An 18,084-nucleotide genomic window follows, 5' to 3' on the forward strand; every position below is an offset into this window, starting at 1 on the left:
GCCGGTTCGAATCCGGGGAGAGGCGGATGAGCTCCCCCTGTCAGCTCCAGCTCCTCATACGGGGACATGAGAGAAGCCTCCCACAAGGATGATAAAAACATCAAATCATCCAGGCAATGTCCCCTGGGCAACGTCCTTGCAGACGGCCAATTCTCTCACACCATGAGCAACTTGCAGTCACTCCTGACACGACAAAAAAAAAAAAAGCAACAATGTGCATCATGTTGTTCTCTAAGAAACTATGCAGCGGGCATGAGCCAATCCCACTGTCAATGCAACACACAGGATCAACTAAGTAGGCCCTTCAAAGGTAGATTTGGGCCTGAGATTAAAGCAGGAAAGCTTAAGGAGCTGCTGGGCATGTTTAGCCTGAAGAAGAGAAGGCAGAGAGGGGATATGATGAGAGCCACGTATAAATATGTGAGAGGAAGCCACAGGGAGGAGGGAGCAGATCAAGGGCCTGGAGAACAAGCCCTATGAGGAGCGGCTTAAGGAGCTGGGCATGTTTAGCCTGAAGAAGAGAAGGTTGAGAGGAGATATGATAGCCATGTATAAATATGTGAGAGGAAGCCACAGGGAGGAGGGAGCAGATCAAGGGCCTGGAGAACAAGCCCTATGAGGAGCGGCTTAAGGAGCTGGGCATGTTTAGCCTGAAGAAGAGAAGGAGGAGAGGAGACATGATAGCCATGTATAAGTATGTGAGAGGAAGCCACAGGGAGGAGGAGGAGGGAGCAAGCTTCCTTTCTGCTTCCCTGGAGACTAGGACGCAATGGAACAATGGCTTCAAACTCCAAGAGAGGAGATTCCATCTGAACATGAGGAAGAACTTCCTGACTGTGAGAGCCGTTCAGCAGTGGAACTCTCTGCCCCGGAGGGAGTGTGGTGGAGGCTCCTTCTTTGGAAGCTTTTAAGCAGGGGCTGGATGGCCATCTTTCGGGGGTGCTTTGAATGCAATATTCCTGCTTCTTGGCAGAATGGGGTTGGACTGGAGGATGGCCCCGCAGGTCTCTTCCAACTCTAGGATTCTAGGTGAGTATCAGCGCTCCGCTCCCACTTTTTCAGGAGGCCACCCCAAGGAAAAAAGGGGGCAACAGAAAGGGGGGCAGGGACCCTCCAAGTCTCTAGGTCAGTCAGAACGCTGCTGTTGCTGCCTGAGGATGTGCTTCCTCACTGCCCCCCTCCCCCCCCACGAGCCAGACAGGGGTCTCCCAGCATGGTGTCCCTCTCTTCTCCTTCGGTTAGATCTCACCTGGAATAATCACCCTGTCTCCAATTCTGGGAAGAACCTCTCAATGAGGAGATGGACAAGAGGGAAGGGGTCCAGAGAAGGGCCACCAAAGGGGTCAATGGGGTGACAGCCAAGCCCTAGGAGGAATGGGTGAGAGAACTGGAGATGTTTAGCTTGGAGAAGAGAAGTTAAGGAAAGGCAATCTACTTGGAAGGGAGGCAGGTCTGGAGAGGTCAGGATGGGGGGCGTTGTTGTTGTTGTTGTTGTTGTTGTTGTGTGATTACCTTGGAGAAAAGAATCATAGAATCCTAGAATCCTAGAATCAAAGAGTTGGAAGAGACCTCCTGGGCCACCATCCAGTCCAACCCCCTTCTGCCAAGAAGCAGGAACATTGCATTCAAATCACCCCTGACAGATGGCCATCCAGCCTGTGTTTCAAAGCCGCCAAAGAAGGAGACCCCACCACACTCCCTCCGGGGCAAAGAGTTCCACTGCTGAACGGCTCTCACAGTCAGGAAGTTCATCTTAGAGTTGGAAGAGACCTGGTGGTCCATGATCCAGTCCAACCCCATTCTGCCAAGAAGCAGGACTATTGCATTCAAATCACCCCAGACAGATGGCCATCCAGCCTCTGCTTCAAAGCCTCCAAAGAAGGAGCCTCCACCACACTCCCTCCGGGGCAGAGAGTTCCACTGCTGAACGGCTCTCAGTCAGGAAGTTCATCTTAGAGTTGGAAGAGACCTCCTGGGCCACCATCCAGTCCAACCCCATTCTGCCAAGAAGCAGGAATATTGCATTCAAAGCACCCCTGACAGATGGCCATCCAGCCTCTGCTTAAAAGCTTCCAAAGAAGGAGCCTCCACCACATTCCGGGGCAGAGAGTTCCACTGCTGAACGGCTCTCACAGTCAGGAAGTTCATCTTAGAGTGGGAAGAGACCTCCTGGGCCACCATCCAGTCCAACCCCATTCTGCCAAGAAGCAGGAATATTGCATTCAAAGCACCCCTGACAGATGGCCATCCAGCCTTCCAAAGCGCATCCCCTGTATCTCCTGAGGGACCACCTCTGGGTCAGCTCTGCCCCCCTCCCTCCCCACAGCTGGCTCCTGGTCATCCCCACCTTCCTTTCTCATTCCTGTGCTCGGCCACTTCTGCGCCCAAGGGCTGCACCCTCTCGCTTTGGTGGGGAGAGGGAGGGCAGACGGGGGCATCTCCCCACAGCTCCCCTCCCGCCACTCTCCTTCACTCACACGGCACTTGCCCCAGCCCCCCCCCTCCTGCCCCCAAGCCCTGGGCCTCCCCAGCAGAGCCCCCTCTCCTGCGGCCGGCTCTCTCCCCGCCCCCCCCTTGGTGCCCTCTAATCCTCAGCGGCAGCAGTGGCGTCAGCGCACCTGATCTAGTCCACCACCTGGGAGGGGGGTCTCCCCCCCCCCAGCCTTGGTCTTAATCCCCTCCAGTGCTGGCGGCTCCCCCCTCCCTCCTCCGCCGCTGCTCTTGATCCAGATCTCTTAAACCTTGAGTCTCTTCAGCATAAGCTGCATAAGCTCTCCCCATATATGCACAGCGTCACTTCAAAGCTCTCCTCCTTCAGGGAAAGTCCACTCCTCATCCCTCGGGCAAGAGAGGGGCCGAGGGGCTGAGGGGCCGAGGGGCCAGGACTGGACAGGGCCGGAGGGCCACCTGTCCACCTTCTCTCCTGTCTCTGCTGACGGGTGGCCCAGCGCCTGGCAGAACCAGGACCGCAGGAACGAGGCCCCCTCCCTGGGAAAAAGGCCTAAGAAGAACGGTATAGAAATACGGTAAATCCATGTATATAATAAAAGTCAGTGTTTGTATGTGGAGGGAGGAAGGACGGTGTATGTGGCAGCTTTCTGATTGGCTGCCACTTTCACAGGCCACTGTGACCAGCACGGGTGACAGACCTGGGTCAAACTTAGCACACATAACCCCCATGACCCCCTCAACGTCCTAGTGAGGTTTGGGGGAGGATGGACAAAGGTTGATGGGATTTGTAGTACTTTCAAACCCATCGGTTCCCATAGACCACTGTGGCCCCCAACAAAGACCAATAAAGACCAAACTTGGCACACAGAGCCCTCATGACCCACTCTACATTCTACTGCAGTTTGGAGGAGGGCGGACCATAGATGATGGGACTTGAAGTACCTCTACTCACTTCCCGAGACTCCTGCGACCCTCATCCAATGACTGATCAAGGCCAAACTTAGCACACAGAGCCCCCATGACCCACTCTACATTCTACTGCGGTTTGGAAGAGGGCGGACCATAGATGATGGGACTTGAAGTACTTCTACTCACTTCCCGAGACTCCTGCGACCCTCATCCAATGACTGATCAAGGCCAAACTTGGCACACAGAGCCCCCATGACCCACTCTACATTCTACTGCGGTTTGGAGGAGGGTGGACCATGGATGACGGGTCTTGAAGTACTTCTACTCATTTCCCGAGACTCCTGCGACCCTCATCCAATGACTGATCAAGACCAAACTTAGCACACAGAGCCCCCATGACCCACTCTACATTCTACTGCAGTTTGGAGGAGGGTGGACCATGGATGACGGGTCTTGAAGTACTTCTACTCACTTCCCGAGACTGCTGCGACCCTCATCAATGACCGATCAAGACCAAACTTGGCACACATAACTCCCATGACCCCCTTTATGTCCTGGGGAGGTTTGGGGGAGGACAGACAATGGATGATTTGTAGTATTTTCTCACCCTTCGGTTCCCACAGACTACTGCGGCCCCCAACAATGACCGATCAAGACCAAACTTGGCATACAGAGCCCACATGACCCACTCTACATCCTGGTGCGGCTTGGAGGCGGATGAACCACTGATGATGGGACTTGAAGTACCTTCACTCACTTCCCTAGACCGCTGCAACCCTCATCCAATGACCGATCAAGACCAGACTTGGCACACAGAGCCCCCACGACCCACTCTCCATCCTGGAGCAGTTTGGAGGAGGATGGACCATGGATGATGGGACTCGCAGTACCTTCACTAACTTCCTGAGACCACTGTGAGCCATATAAATAACTGATAAAGACCACCCTTGATACACAATTCCTTTCTCAAATAACCCGGGTAGGGCCAGGTCCCCAAGCTAGTAAAATAAATAAATTCGCTGCCAGCACTGTTCCCACAACCCTTGGCTCCAAAGCCCACACATAACAAGTGGCGGTTGGAGAGCACTCCCTCCCCAGGCACATATTGCACAAAAGACCAGCCAGGACCCCCTCCCCACTCCACACACAGAGCGGCCCTCCACGCACTGCTGCCTCCGCCTGCATTGGCTGCCCAGCGCACACACACACACACACACACACACCTCCGGTGCTGCTTACTCTGCAAAGCCTCCCCCCCCCCCCAGTTTTCTGAGTGCTGGGTGGGAGGGCAGCTGGGGGCCTCGGCAAGGCAAGGCAAGGCAGGGGCTGCTTTCCACCCGCCGGTCCTGCTGCACAAGGCACGCAGGCTGCCCTGCCAAAGAGGGGCCAGCAAAGGCTTCGGCCACAAACACCGCGCTGCTGGTCAGGTGAGCTGAGACTGCCAAGAGAAGCTCGGACTTTCAAAAACCTTTCCAATCTAATCCCAGTAGGATTACACATATTATAACGTATTTTCTTTAGAGACAAAGGGGGGGGGGAGGATCAGGTGACCCTACCTAAGTTTCACATGGGTCAGTTTCTAAATTGGGGGCCGGTCAAGGTCAGGCCACAAGCTCCCCATGAATGCCACTCAGGTCTACTCTTGAAACAACCTTGCATTCAAAGGGAAGCGCAAGTGGCCCCCTGTGCCCCCCGCCCCAGGCTCTTTTTGGCACACCACGTCCACGCCTCTCCTCAACTGGGCGATTTTGGCCAAGGAAGGAAACCCAGAAGCCATTCCAAGAAGCCTTTGGGATTGGGCATGGGCATGGGCATGGGCATGGGCATGGGCATGGGCATGGGCATGGGCCACCCCCCCCCCCCCCCCCCCAGACACACATACTCGGAGATTAATGCGGAGGAATCCTTTCTCAAGGTGGATGTGCTGCGCTTTCTTGGCAGCCCGCGCACGTGTGCCTCTCAAGGGTCTCTGGCAGGAATCCGGGCCCGACTCCCCCTGCCGCATCCCGCCCCCCTCCTCCCAGGCACGCAAGGCAGCTGACGGCACTTGGAACACAAAAGCCTGCGCGACCTTGTGGAGACGCAAGTTCTGATCGAAGCAGCGCCGGAAAGGAGGAAAAGGCTCAAGGGCAAGAGTGCCCATGTCTCCGGGGAGAGAGGGTCAAGCGCCCAGCAATGTGCCAACTGGGCACCAACCAGAGGTGTCCTGCTTCTCCGTGGCACTGGGATAGGAACCCCCCACCCTCAGGGGGGTATTTCTGTGCACCTTTAGCCGGATCTCTCCCTGAGGACACGCTCCGGGCCAAGGAAGACAGGCAGGACTCGGGGGGGGGGGCACTTTGGGGCGCTTTCAGGGAAAGGTCTCACGAAGCATTTCAGGTGACGCACCTGGGAGGCCGTGGCGCTACTGCCCCGCCCTGCAAGGTTCCTGCCACATTCAATGCCTTTGCAGGGGACCGGCAAGTGGGCTGTCCCACCGGAGGGAAGGGCACCGCAACAGCCTCACGCAGCTGCCAATCAATCAAGGAGGGCAAAGGATTTGCCCTGCATCAATAGGAGCACAGTATCTAGGTCCAGGGAAGTCATGCTCCCCATGCTCTATTCCGCTTTGGTTAGACCACTTTACCTGGAATATTGTGTCCAATTCTGGGCACCACCATTCAAGAGAGATATTGATAAGCTGGAAAGTGTCCAGAGGAGGGTGACTAAAGTGATCAAGGGTCTGGAGAACAAGCCCTATGAGGAGCGGCTTAAGGAGCTGGGCATGTTTAGCCTGAAGAAGAGAAGGTTGAGAGAAGACATGATGAGTACTAGAGGACCATGTATAAATATGTGAGAGGAAGCCACAGGGAGGAGGAGGGAGCAAGCTTGTTCTCTGCTTCCCTGGAGATTAGGACGCAATGGAACAATGGCTTCAAACTACAAGAGAGGAGATTCCATCTGAACACGAGGAAGAACTTCCTGACTGTGAGAGCCGTTCAGCAGTGGAACTCTCTGCCCTGGAGTGTGGTGAAGGCTCCTTCTTTGGAAGCTTTGAAACAGAGGCTGGATGGCCATCTGTCAGGGGTGCTTTGAATGCAATATTCCTGCTTCTTGACAGAAGGGGTTGGACTGGATGGCCCAGGAGGTCTCTTCCAACTCTAGGATGAACTTCCTGACTGTGAGAGCCGTTCAGCAGTGGAACTCTCTGCCCCAGAGGGAGTGTGGTGGAGGCTCCTTCTTTGGAAGCTTTTAAGCAGAGGCTGGATGGCCATCTGTCAGGGGTGCTTTGAATGCAATCTTCCTGCTTCTTGGCAGAAGGGGTTGGACTGGATGATGACCCAGGAGGACTCTTCCAACTCTAGTATTCTATGATTCTATGAACATGATGAAGAACTTCCTGACTGTGAGAGCCGTTCAGCAGTGGAACTCTCTGCCCTGGAGTGTGGTGGAGGCTCCTTCTTTGGAGGCTTTTGAACAGAGGCTGGATGGCCATCTGTCAGGGGTGCTTTGAATGCAATGTTCCTGCTTCTTGGCAGAATGGGGTTGGACTGGATGATGACCCACCAGGTCTCTTACAACTCTAGGATTCTAGGGTTCTATGATTCTATGAGATATCAGATATTGACACTACGATTCGTAACAAGAGCAATGAAGTAGCAGAGTTATGAAGTAGCAACGAAAATAATGTTCGAGTTCCTCATGTTGTGGGTCACCACAATGTGGGGAGCTGCATTAGGAAGGCTGAGAATCATAGAATAGAATCATAGAATCCTAGAGTTGGAAGAGCCCTCCTGGGCCATCATCCAGTCCAACCCCATTCTGCCAAGAAGCAGGAATATTGCATTCAAAGCACCCCTGACAGATGGCCATCCAGCCTCTGCTTAAAAGCTTCCAAAGAAGGAGCCTCCACCACACTCCCTCCGGGGCAGAGAGTTCCACTGCTGAACGGCTCTCACAGTCAGGAAGTTCTTCCTCATGTTCAGATGGAACATTAGAACCACCGATGATGTTTCTGAGAGTCCTAGCAAGCACAAGGCACGGCACAGCGTCACTTTCCATGGAACCGCAGGCCGTGGCCCAGAAACAGCTAGCGTTCCTTGTGGTCAGTGTCCGCAGGGGCGGTGGTTTGCTCCGTGTATGTGCCTCCCTCTTTGCGGTCTCCATCCTTCGGCAGGAGGGGGGGTGGAATACCCATCTGTCCCCCCGAGTCCTCTGCCTTTGTCCCGGAGCCTTGCCGTCACCAGCGATCAATTGAAGGCAATCTCTGGGTGTATTCTTAGCTCCAACGTGGATCGGAAGGGCGGGCAACGGCCGGGCTGCTTGAGGAGACGTTGCGTCACAGGCCTTTGCCCCAAGAGACAGCCAACCTCAGGCAGCAGAACAGGCTGCCACGTCCCCCCCTCCCTTCCTTCCTTCCAAGAGGGAATCACACACCCCACCCCCACCCCCAAAAGGACCTGCCAAGGCCGCTCTCTGTGGTGCCCCAGAGGCAGGAGCCTCTCGCCCCGTTCCTTGGCTTCATCCTCAGAGATTGAGAGGATTGAGCTTGGAACTGACTGCTTGGCCTCAAGCCTGGAACGTGCTTCTCTGTAGCTCTGCCTCGCGGGCCACCTTCCTCGAGGGCAGTGGTTCTCAACCTTCCGAATGCCGCGACCCCATAATACGGTCCCTCATGTGGTGGTGACCCCCAACCATCACATTATTTTCGTTGCTGCAAAACTGTCATTTTGCGACTGAGGAATTTTAGGCGTAGAAAAAGTGCATTTGAGAGGAGCCCAAAAGGATGAACTGTGGGGTTACGCTTTCAGTTTAGGGAGTAAGTGCATCGTAGGGGCAACGCCAGAAATGGGGTGAAATGGTCACTCTCCAAAATACATCCTGCCTATCCGACATTTCACCTGCATCTATGGCAAGCATCCTCAGAGGGAGTGAGGTGACCTCACTACCCCTGAGGATGCTTGCCATAGATGCAGGCGAAACGTCAGGAGAGAATGCCTCTAGACCATGGCCATATAGCCCGAAAAAACTTACAGCAACCTAGTGATTCCAGCCATGAAAGCTTTCAACAGTACATCTGTCTATCTATATATATAAAAATGCTCTGTGCATAATGAGTTCCTTAAAAACAAAAGAACCAATGAATGAAATGACACCAAATTTGCCAACAAAACGTCTCACAACACAAGGAGTGACCGTCACTCAAAACATTATGATTTTGTCATTTGGGAGTTGTAGCTGTTGGGATTTATAGTTCACCTACAATCAAAGAGCATTCTGAACCCCACCAACGATGGAATTGAACCAATCTTGGGACACAGGACTCCCATGACCAACAGAAAACACTAGAAGGGTTTGGTGGCATTGACCTTGAGTTTGGGAGTTGTAGTTCACCTAAATCTAGAGAGCACTGTGTACTCAAACAATGATGGATCTGGAGCAAACTTGGCACAAGCACTCAATACGCCCAAATATAAACACAGAGCGAGTTTGGGGGAAATAGACCTTGACATTTGGGAATTGTAGTTACTGGGATTTATAGTTCACCTACAATCAAGGAGCATTCTGAACCCTACCAAAGATGGAATTGGGCCAAATTTCCCACACAGAACCCTCATGACCAACAGAAAATACTGTGTTTTCTGGTGGTCTTTGGTGACCCTTCTGACACCCCCCTCGTGACTCCCCCCCCCCCGGGGTCTTGACTTCCCAGGTTGAGAAATGCAGCCTTAAGGTCATCAAGTCCAACTCCCTTCACTTGAGCAAGAAAACATAATCAAAGCCCTCCTGACAAAGGGCCATCCAGCCAGTCACACACACACATATATGTTTATGACAGATGCAATATCAAATATCTGAAAGGGACCCCTAAAGAAGGGACCCCTAAAGAAGGACTATGATATGTTGTATGTTCCAGAGTAGGCAAACCAGACACTCTCCGCATCAACACTGACAAAGAAACAACAAGAAATACTGTTTACCCACAAGCAGAAAGACATTACACATATTAGAAACCCAACACTTTCTCATTCCTTTATTTTCCAGATCAACAGATGGGGCCACAGCAACGCCTGGCAGGGGACAGCTAGTTGTTGTTGTTATTATTATTATTATTATTATTATTATTATTTTCATTCACTGGACCAAATTTGCCACAAAGACCCCACACACCCCAATTTGAATAATGGGGGGGGAGGGGATGAGGGAAGACTGATTTTGTCATTTGGGAGTTGTAGTTGCTGGTATTTATAGTTCACCTACAATCAAAGAGCATTCTGAACTCCAGCAGCGATGGAATATGTACTGCTGATGTTCTTTGGTGACCCCTGGCACCCCCTTGCAACCTTCCGCCCCACTTAAGTGGCTGAGGGGGAAAAAGAAAGGGCCTGAGGCTGTGAGGAATGGTGGGAGTTGAAGTCCGGAAACACCTGGAGGGAAGGCCCAAGTTGGCCCAGGCCTGCTGAAATGGTCCTGAGCCTGTGAACTGGAACTCCATTGTGGGTCATCTTTATACATGGCGCAGGTGGAGGGACACAAGGCACGCTTCCCCAATTTGCTCCTCTTTGGAGAGATGTACCTTGCTGCTCAACATCTCTATCGAGGACGGGTGACGGAACAGAGGCCGGGCTCATCAAGTGTGAAGATGCCACTAAGTTGGGGGGAGCAGCCCCCACCCCAGGGGGCAGGATTAGAATTCAACCTTGGCAGGTGAGACAACTGGGCCAAATCTCACAAAACTGATGATTTCACCAGGTGCAAAGGTGAGGAAGTCCTGCCTCTTCTTCCCAGGAAGAACGAAATGCATAAACCACAACGAGGGAGGAAAGGAAGAGTGGCGGCGGAGCAGGAGGAGGAGGGGGAGGAGCTGGGGAGGGGCCATCTTTACCAAAACAAAGATCGTGCATGGGGGGAGGGGGGCACCTACAACAAGGACGGCTCCACCCAGGTCTCGGCACTCCACCCACCTCCAACCACTTTGCACAAACCTCCACATTCATAAAATCTGGCAAACTATGCATGTGCATGTGTGTGTGTTGAGGGTGAATCCTTCAAAGAGCCAAATGCCCCTGCCCTGCCCCCCTTCCCCCCACTGTCCCCCCCCCCCACAAGCGGCGCCTTCTCACCTGGGTGCCTTCGCCTTCCAGCCGCGGGGGGCGGATGCTCGAGAGGTGGACGGTCTTGTAGTCGCCCGAGTTGAGCTTCACGATGATGGCGTCCGCGTTGAGCACCTGCACCACCTGCGGAGGAGGAGGAGGGAAAGGAGACCAAGGTGAGGAAGAAGAAGAAGAAGGAGGAGGAGGCCTGCCACCAGCCCTTGCGCACACACGGGGAAGAAGCGCCCCTCCCTGAGGTACCCTGGAAGCCTGCTCCCTCCTCAGAGGGCTTCTGGAACCCGTTCCTGCCTCTGGACTCAAATAAGAAGTAGAACTGGTGGGATCAAAAGCCAGAAAAAGTTACAGAGAATGAACACGTCCAGCTAATCTGGGACTTCCGAATTCAGACAGAGTTCTGGAGCACAACACTCCTGACCACACACGACCATGTTAAAAAACCAAGTATGGATTGTCGATGTTGCAATCCCAGGTGAGAGCAGGATTGCAGAGAAACAGCTGGAAAAGCTGACATGATACAAGGATTTAAAGATTGAACTGCAAAGACCAGTCAAGGTGGTCTCAGTGGTGATGGGCACACTGGGCGATTGGTGGGGACGAGAGAGAGGGCCTTCTCTGTGGTGGCCCCTCGACTCTGGAACTCACTCCCTAAGGACATCAGGCAGGCCCCAACCTTGGCAGTCTTTAAGAGGAGCTTGAAGACGTGGTTGCTCCAGTGTGCCTTCCCAGAATAAGGATCCCATAGCACTTTGTCCTCCAAAGCACTTCGTATTGTTTTAGGTCTGCTTGTATGTTTCCATAAACCGCCCCACCACTTCCTTCGCCCATGTCCAGCATTATTTTAATTTTAATTACATTTGGCCTACCCATAGGTTTTAAAGTGTGTTGTCCTATTTGATAATGCTTGTGTTATTGTTTCATTGTTTTGTTGTTTTTAAATTGCTTGTATTGTTGTTATTGCTTGTATTGTTGTATTTTGGGCTCGGCCTCATGTAAGCCGCACCGAGTCCCATGGGGAGATGGTAGCAGGGTCCAAATAAAGTATTATTATTATTATTATTATTATTATTATTATTATTATTATTGCAGTGCCTCAAGACCTTGGCCTGCACTTAAACACAATCGGTGCTGACAAAATTGCCACCTGTCAGTTGCAATAGGCCACCTTACCGGGATCTGCATGCCTTATTTGTCGATACATCATACAGCCCTAGACTCTTGGGAAGGGTCTGGCATGGGTTCCAATACAACAGCCAGCAGAGTGACCTAGTTTGTTGTGTACTTGTTGTGTTTCAAATAATAACAACAACTTTATTTATACCCCGCCACCATCTCCCATAGGGACTCCAGACAGCTCACACAATAGGACACAAAGGTGCCATACAGTACATAGAATAAAATACTGTACATCACAACATATACAATCAGTAACACGTTCTATGCCTTCTGAGTCGACTCTGCTTGGCAGGCAGCAACGGGAGTGGCAAAGGTGGCAACAGCTGCAGGTGGGGCGCCTTTCCCGGTCCTGCGGCCAGACCCTCCTGATTGGGGTCCAACTCAGGCTTACATAATGGGGGACAATGCCTGGCTCGAGAGCAGTACGTGTGAAAAAGATCTTGGAGTCCTCGTGGACAACAAGTTAAACATGAGCCAGGAATGTGACGTGGCGGCAAAAAAAGCCAATGGGATTTTGGCCTGCATCAAGAAGAGCCTAGTGTCTAGATCTAAGGAAGTAATGCTACCCCTCTATTCTGCTTTGGTTAGACCACATCTGGAATATTGTGTCCAATTCTGGGCACCACAATTCAAGAGAGATATTGACAAGCTGGAATGTGTCCAGAGGAGGGCGACTAAAATGATCAAGGGTCTGGAGAACAAGCCCTATGTGGAGCGGCTTAAGGAGCTGGGCATGTTTAGCCTGAAGAAGAGAAGGCTGAGAGGAGATATGATAGCCATGTATCAATATGTGAAAGGAAGCCACAGGGGGGAGGAGGGAGCAAGCTTGTTTTCTGCTTCCCTAGAGAGAGACGAGGACGCAAAGAAACAATGGCTTCAAACTACAAGAGAGGAGATTCCACCTGAACATGAGGAAGGACTTCCTGACTGTGAGAGCCGTTCAGCAGTGGAAGTCTCTGCCCCGGAGGGAGTGTGGTGGAGGCTCCTTCTTTGGAAGCTTTTAAGCAGAGGCTGGGTGGCCATCTGTCAGGGGTGATTTGAATGCAATATTCCTGCTTCTTGGCAGAATGGGGTTGGACTGGATGATGGCCCAAGAGGTCTCTTCCAACTCTTTGATTCTAGGATCCTATGAGGAGGAGGGGGAAGAGGAGGTGGTGGTTGTTTTGCTTCTCAAAGGGTTAGCAGAAGGGAGGTTGGATGGCCATCTGTCAGGGGTGATTTGAATGCAATATTCCTGCTTCTTGGCAGAATGGGGTTGGACTGGATGATGGCCCAGGAGGTCTCTTCCAACTTTTTGATTCTAGGATTCTAGGCCTGCTCAGTTGACTCTGCTTGCAACGGGAGTGGCATAGGTGGCAACAGCTGCAGGTGGGGCACCTTTCCCGGTCCTGCGGCCAGACCCTCCTGATTGGGGTCCAACTCAGGCTTATGCTTTGCCCTGCGGAGCGGCACCTCTTTCCTGGGTTTGAATTGTGGGGAAGGGGAAGTAAGTCCCCCTCCCCACTGAGGTGCTTCTCTGGGACCAAGCAGCCACCTCCGCCACGGCTGCCCATGCAGAGGGTCCGTGTGAGAGAGTGTGAATGGAGGGCGGGCAGGGCAGCCCTGGGCCCCTCTCTCTCTGCCCCGGCTCACAGCACAGGCCGAGCTCCCAAGAGCCTGTTGTGCCCCAGCCGTGGGTGAGTGGGACGCCTTTCCACCCAAACGCCACGCAGGGACAAGGGAATCCTCTAAGCAAAGTTGATTAAAAGGAGTATAAAAGGGAAGACACAGCACAATCAAAAAGAACAATCCAAAATCCAAGAGAGACCCCAAAGTTGTTGCGTATAGGAGGGAACCCGTTTCAGGAATCCAACCACAAGAACTCAAACGCTTCGAACTTCACTTTGAGTCAATCCAGTGAAACAAGGCAAACTCCGTACGCTTGAGCAAAGTTAGATCCAGAACTTGGGAACGAAACAGAGAGCAAAGCAGACCAAAAACCACGAAGAAATGAAGCAGAATCAACATCCAGAAACTTGATTGGCTGAGAAAGGCGGTATAAAAATACAGTAAGTAAATAAATAAACACTTGAAGCAAGGCCATAGCACTTAAGGGTTGTTCCCACTTGAAATGCCACGTCGTTTTCACAAAGAGCTGTTTGCTTGTAGCCGACTTCAAAGACTCAATTCCCTCCCATGACATCACTCCTTGTGCACCTGGTTCTTCGCTGCTTATCTCAACGCCACCGGCAAGAGTCTGCCTCTCTTTCACGCTCTCTCGCACATGCCGCTCTGATATAAGGAAAGACCCACACTCCCCCACATTCCTCTCAGGAGCAAATTCTGGCAGATTCTAATGGGAATTGAGGCTTTTAAGCCTCTCTACCATCTTGAGAACTCCCAGGATTCACTAACCTATCTCTCCATGCCACTTTCATCACCCTAAACCCCTTCCTCATCCTCTGAAGCATCAGATTCTTCAGGAGCCCCCGGTGGCGCAGTGGGCTGAACCCCTGTGCTGACACTGAAGACCGACAGGTCGCAGGTTCGAATCCGGGGTGAGGCGGGTGAGCTCCCTCTATCAGCTCCAGCTCCTCATGCGGGGACATGAGAGAAGCCAACCACAAAGGATGATTAAAAAAACATCAAATCATCCAGGCGTCCCCTAGGCAATGTCCTTGCAGACGGCCAATTCTCTCACACCAGAAGTGACTTGCAGTTTCTCAGGTCGCTCCTGACACGACCAAATCAGATTCTTCACAAACCACAACCGGGACACCCCCTCCCCCCTTGGGCTCCTCAGGAAGGGGGGGACACAAGCGCAGGCCAGAAGGGCCGTGACTGATGGGAGAGTCAAGTAAGCCTGGGGCAATTAGAGCACGACCACCACCACCATCACCCCCCCCCCCAACAGGAGAGGCGCCCTGCCCAACCCAGCCCGTTTTCCTAAAAGACCAGAGGCTGCCAAGAGTCTCCTTGGGAGGCAAGGACAAGGGCAGAGGAAAGGATGCCAGCTCTCTGGTGACAGGCGGGGGCTTCACTCTGCCGCAGCCCTGAGCCAAGGAGGGGTCTGCTTCTTGAGGGCCAGCAGCAGCAGCTGCCCACCCCCCCGCGCCACTTGCGCCCATGCTCCAACCATGCTGCAAGGCCAGGATGGAAAGCCAATATGGATCTCACATCACGTTGCTTCCTGCATATGGAGAACCTCCTAAAGGGCACCAGCTCCCCTCCTGTCGTCTCTGCCTCCTCCTCCCCAGCCTCCCCCCCCCTTCACACACACACCAAATTGGCTCAAATAGGACACCGCCCACAAGTGACACCTGTCCTGATACAGGAAGGCAGGACTCCCAGCAATGCCTTCTCCGGGCCGCAGCAGGCAAGAACAGGAAAGCAGCAGTGGAGCAGTGCATGAGCTGCACCCCACGGGACCCCCTGCCTGCTCCCCACTCCTCCACAGGTGGGACTGGCTCTCTTGCAAAGGCAAGAGGGAGAGACCTGTGGCGGTCCCTGCGCGACCTGTCCCTCCGCCTCTGCAGAAGAGGGCAAGAGGAGGGGGGGAGGAGAGGGATTTAGGGGGGCCAGGCGCACGGAGGAAACGCTTCTTCCTGCCCTGCGGAGGCGAGGGCCTATTAGGGTGGCGTGCTGTCAGACCGTTGTGCAAACCTGCACCAGATGCTCATGGAGCCAACGATCCTGTCAAGGCCTTGATCTCACGGGGAATGACAAGAGGCAACAGGCCGCCACTGCTGCCGCCGCTCTCATGGGGGGGGGGGGGGGCTTCCCTCCTTGGCATTTGAGGGAGCTCCGGGCAACACAGCCACCTGGGAGTCAGCGAGCAAGCGAGGAAAGAAGGAGCGGGCAGAGCGCACCGGCACGCCGGCTGGAGCACAGGGCAGGCATTCAGGCAGGCGGGCATGACTCCGGTGCGGCCGCCATCTGCCAGAACGCCTCTGCATGGCCCCAGGGCCGCCGAGAGCACCTTCGGAGCTGGAGTGGAGTGCCAGGCCCCCGGGAACAGCTGCGACAGATCTGCTGAGCACTTCCAGGCAGGTTCAGGCGCCGCACTCGTCAGGGACTTAAGTGGCGCTTCACACACACTCACCATCTGGCCAGCCGTTAAGGCCCAAGGACGCGCGTGTGGACACAGCGGAGGCGCGACAAGCAGCTCAGCCCAAGGCCTCCCGCCCATCCCTGTCCATGCGCATCCAACCCAAAACAGAGAGAGATATGTGAGAGGGGAGCCCCTTCTTGGAAAGGCCGTCCTGGCCAAACCAGTGTCCTGGGACTGGGATCGCTGCCCGTCCAGTTACAGGATGCCGCCAGCCTCCCTCCCATGGGCTGATTGGCAGACCCAGCTCCGAACTGGAGCAAGCTCCAAGGAGATGCCTTTTTTGTTAGCTAGCTACTACGTACAATCCATTACTCAACCAAAACAAAGACAAACACACCCACAACCCACCTACTGACATTAACATAGTCACCTAAACTATACTAACCCACAAAGACAATTCTACAAAGCTCACGCTGTCTGTTGATATTTCTGCCTTATAACTCTGCACCGCACATGGGCAAACTTTGGCCCGCCAGGTGTTTTGGGCTTGCCCCATTCCTCACAGACTCCGGCCAAGGAAAAGCAAAAGGAAGGGGCCGGAGGCTGTGAGGAAAGGTGGAAGCCCAAAACGCCTGGCGGGCCAAAGTTTGCCCATGCCTGCTCGACAGCCTTTAGATAGTACGTACTATATGGCCACACTTCCACTTTTGGTAACTGGTCGATGAACCCTATGGTTGACCTTTGCCCCCAGCACTGCTGCGCAAAGGTGACACCCAAAGGCCAATCTTTATTGACGTTCTCTAAAGAACTCTCTCCTGAACCCACTTCTCGGCCAGTTTCCCCATCTCTGCAAGTTCACAGATCTTCATCCGTCGCTCTTCTTGTGCAGGGATAACGGGTTCCTTCCATCTCTGTGCATGGACAATTCTTGCTGCAGCTATCATCCACCGCAGCCATCTTCCACGTTCTCTTTCCAACTGTCCATCCCTCATTCCCAAACATTCCTGACCTTGACAGTTCCTTCCAACATTTCCTGGGCCTTTCTGAATCCTAGAATCCTAGAGTGGGAAGAGACCTCCTGGGCCATCATCCAGTCCAACCCCATTCTGCCAAGAAGCAGGAATATTGCATTCAAAGCACCCCTGACAGATGGCCATCCCGCCTCTGTTTAAAGGCCACCGCAGGGGATAAAATTCCCCAGAGTTGTGCTCTCTCTGGCCTCCATTCTGGACTCCTTGCCATCAATGTGGGTAAAACGTCAGGAGAGAATGGTGCTTTGAATGCAACTTTCCTGGCCCACAGGATTACAGGTTCCTTCCATCTCTGTGCTACAGCTATCATACACTGCAGCCATCTTCCACATTCTCTTTCCAATTGGCCATCCATCATTCCCAAACCTTCCTGGCCTTGACCGTTCCTTCCAACATCCAACATCTGAGGCCCACATTTTCTGGCCATTCTGAAAGGCCACCACAGAGGATAAAATGCCCCAGCGTTGTGCTCTCTTTGTGCTCCCTATGGCCTCCATTCTGGACTCCTTGCCAAACAGTCATCGGGGACATCTCAACCTTTGAGGAGGCCTGCCATCGATGTGGGTGAAACGTCAGGAGAGAATGGTGTTTTGAATGCAATGTTCCTGGCCCACAAGGTCTCCTCCAACTCTAGGATTCTAGGCTTCTCTGAATGCATCTGGAGCAGGGTCAAGTAGCCCAGTCCCCAGGGAGTTTCTCAGACCTGCCAAGGAAGTGGAGACCCCCTTGTCCCCATTTCACAAAAGGTCAGATGACCCTCAGGGACGGTCTCCGGGGCTTCTCCATTGGGTAGCATGGGGGGGGGGGTGCAGGCATGACCCTGCAGGGTGACCAGGCCCCAAACTCTGCAGAGTGACCGGCAAGGAAGCCAGAAGCGGCTGGTGTTGCGGGGCAACAATCAGAGGAACGTGATTCCAACGGAGAGGGGCCAGCCGTGCCTCTCCCGAGATGGCAATCCGTGATGCTGCCAGTTTCCACGCTGCCTCTCAAGGCTCCTTCTTCTTCCGCGCCCTTGTTATCATCGCCCTCTTCTTAAATGCCTAAGAAATGCTTTCAAAAAGCTTTTAGAATGACTTTGTTTTACAGTAAATTACTACAGTAAATTACTACTTCAAAGCACTCCACTCAAAGCGCAGGACACGTCCCCGGCACACCGGCTGCCTGGCAGAGGGAGAGAGGCAGTGGCTGCGGTGGGAGGAACGCAGGCAGCCGGGGGGGGGGGGGGGGGCAGGCACCTGACCCACGGGGAGGGGGGAGTGAGTGGGGAGGGCAGGGGGGGCACATGAGGCAGGCAAGCAGGCAGGCATGCACGCGCAAGGACGGAGCCCCTCTTGACTCAGCCATGGGGGGTCCCACCTGCCGGGCTGAGGATGAATGAATGGCATCTCTGCCCCAT

General features: G+C 53.6%; 1 protein-coding gene across 1 annotated transcript in view; it reads right to left on the reverse strand.

The window, feature by feature from the left end:
• The window catches only part of SND1 (staphylococcal nuclease and tudor domain containing 1), a 245,016-nt gene that overhangs the window by 194,795 nt on the left and 32,137 nt on the right, over positions 1-18,084 (reverse strand). The window contains exon 10 of the mRNA XM_067469434.1: positions 10,464-10,577. Coding sequence (XP_067325535.1) covers positions 10,464-10,577 — 114 coding nt within the window. The remainder of the gene's footprint in view (positions 1-10,463; positions 10,578-18,084) is intronic.

The sequence above is a fragment of the Anolis sagrei genome, chromosome 5, assembly GCF_037176765.1.
Source record: "Anolis sagrei isolate rAnoSag1 chromosome 5, rAnoSag1.mat, whole genome shotgun sequence".
NCBI classification, from domain to species: Eukaryota; Metazoa; Chordata; class Lepidosauria; order Squamata; family Dactyloidae; genus Anolis; species Anolis sagrei.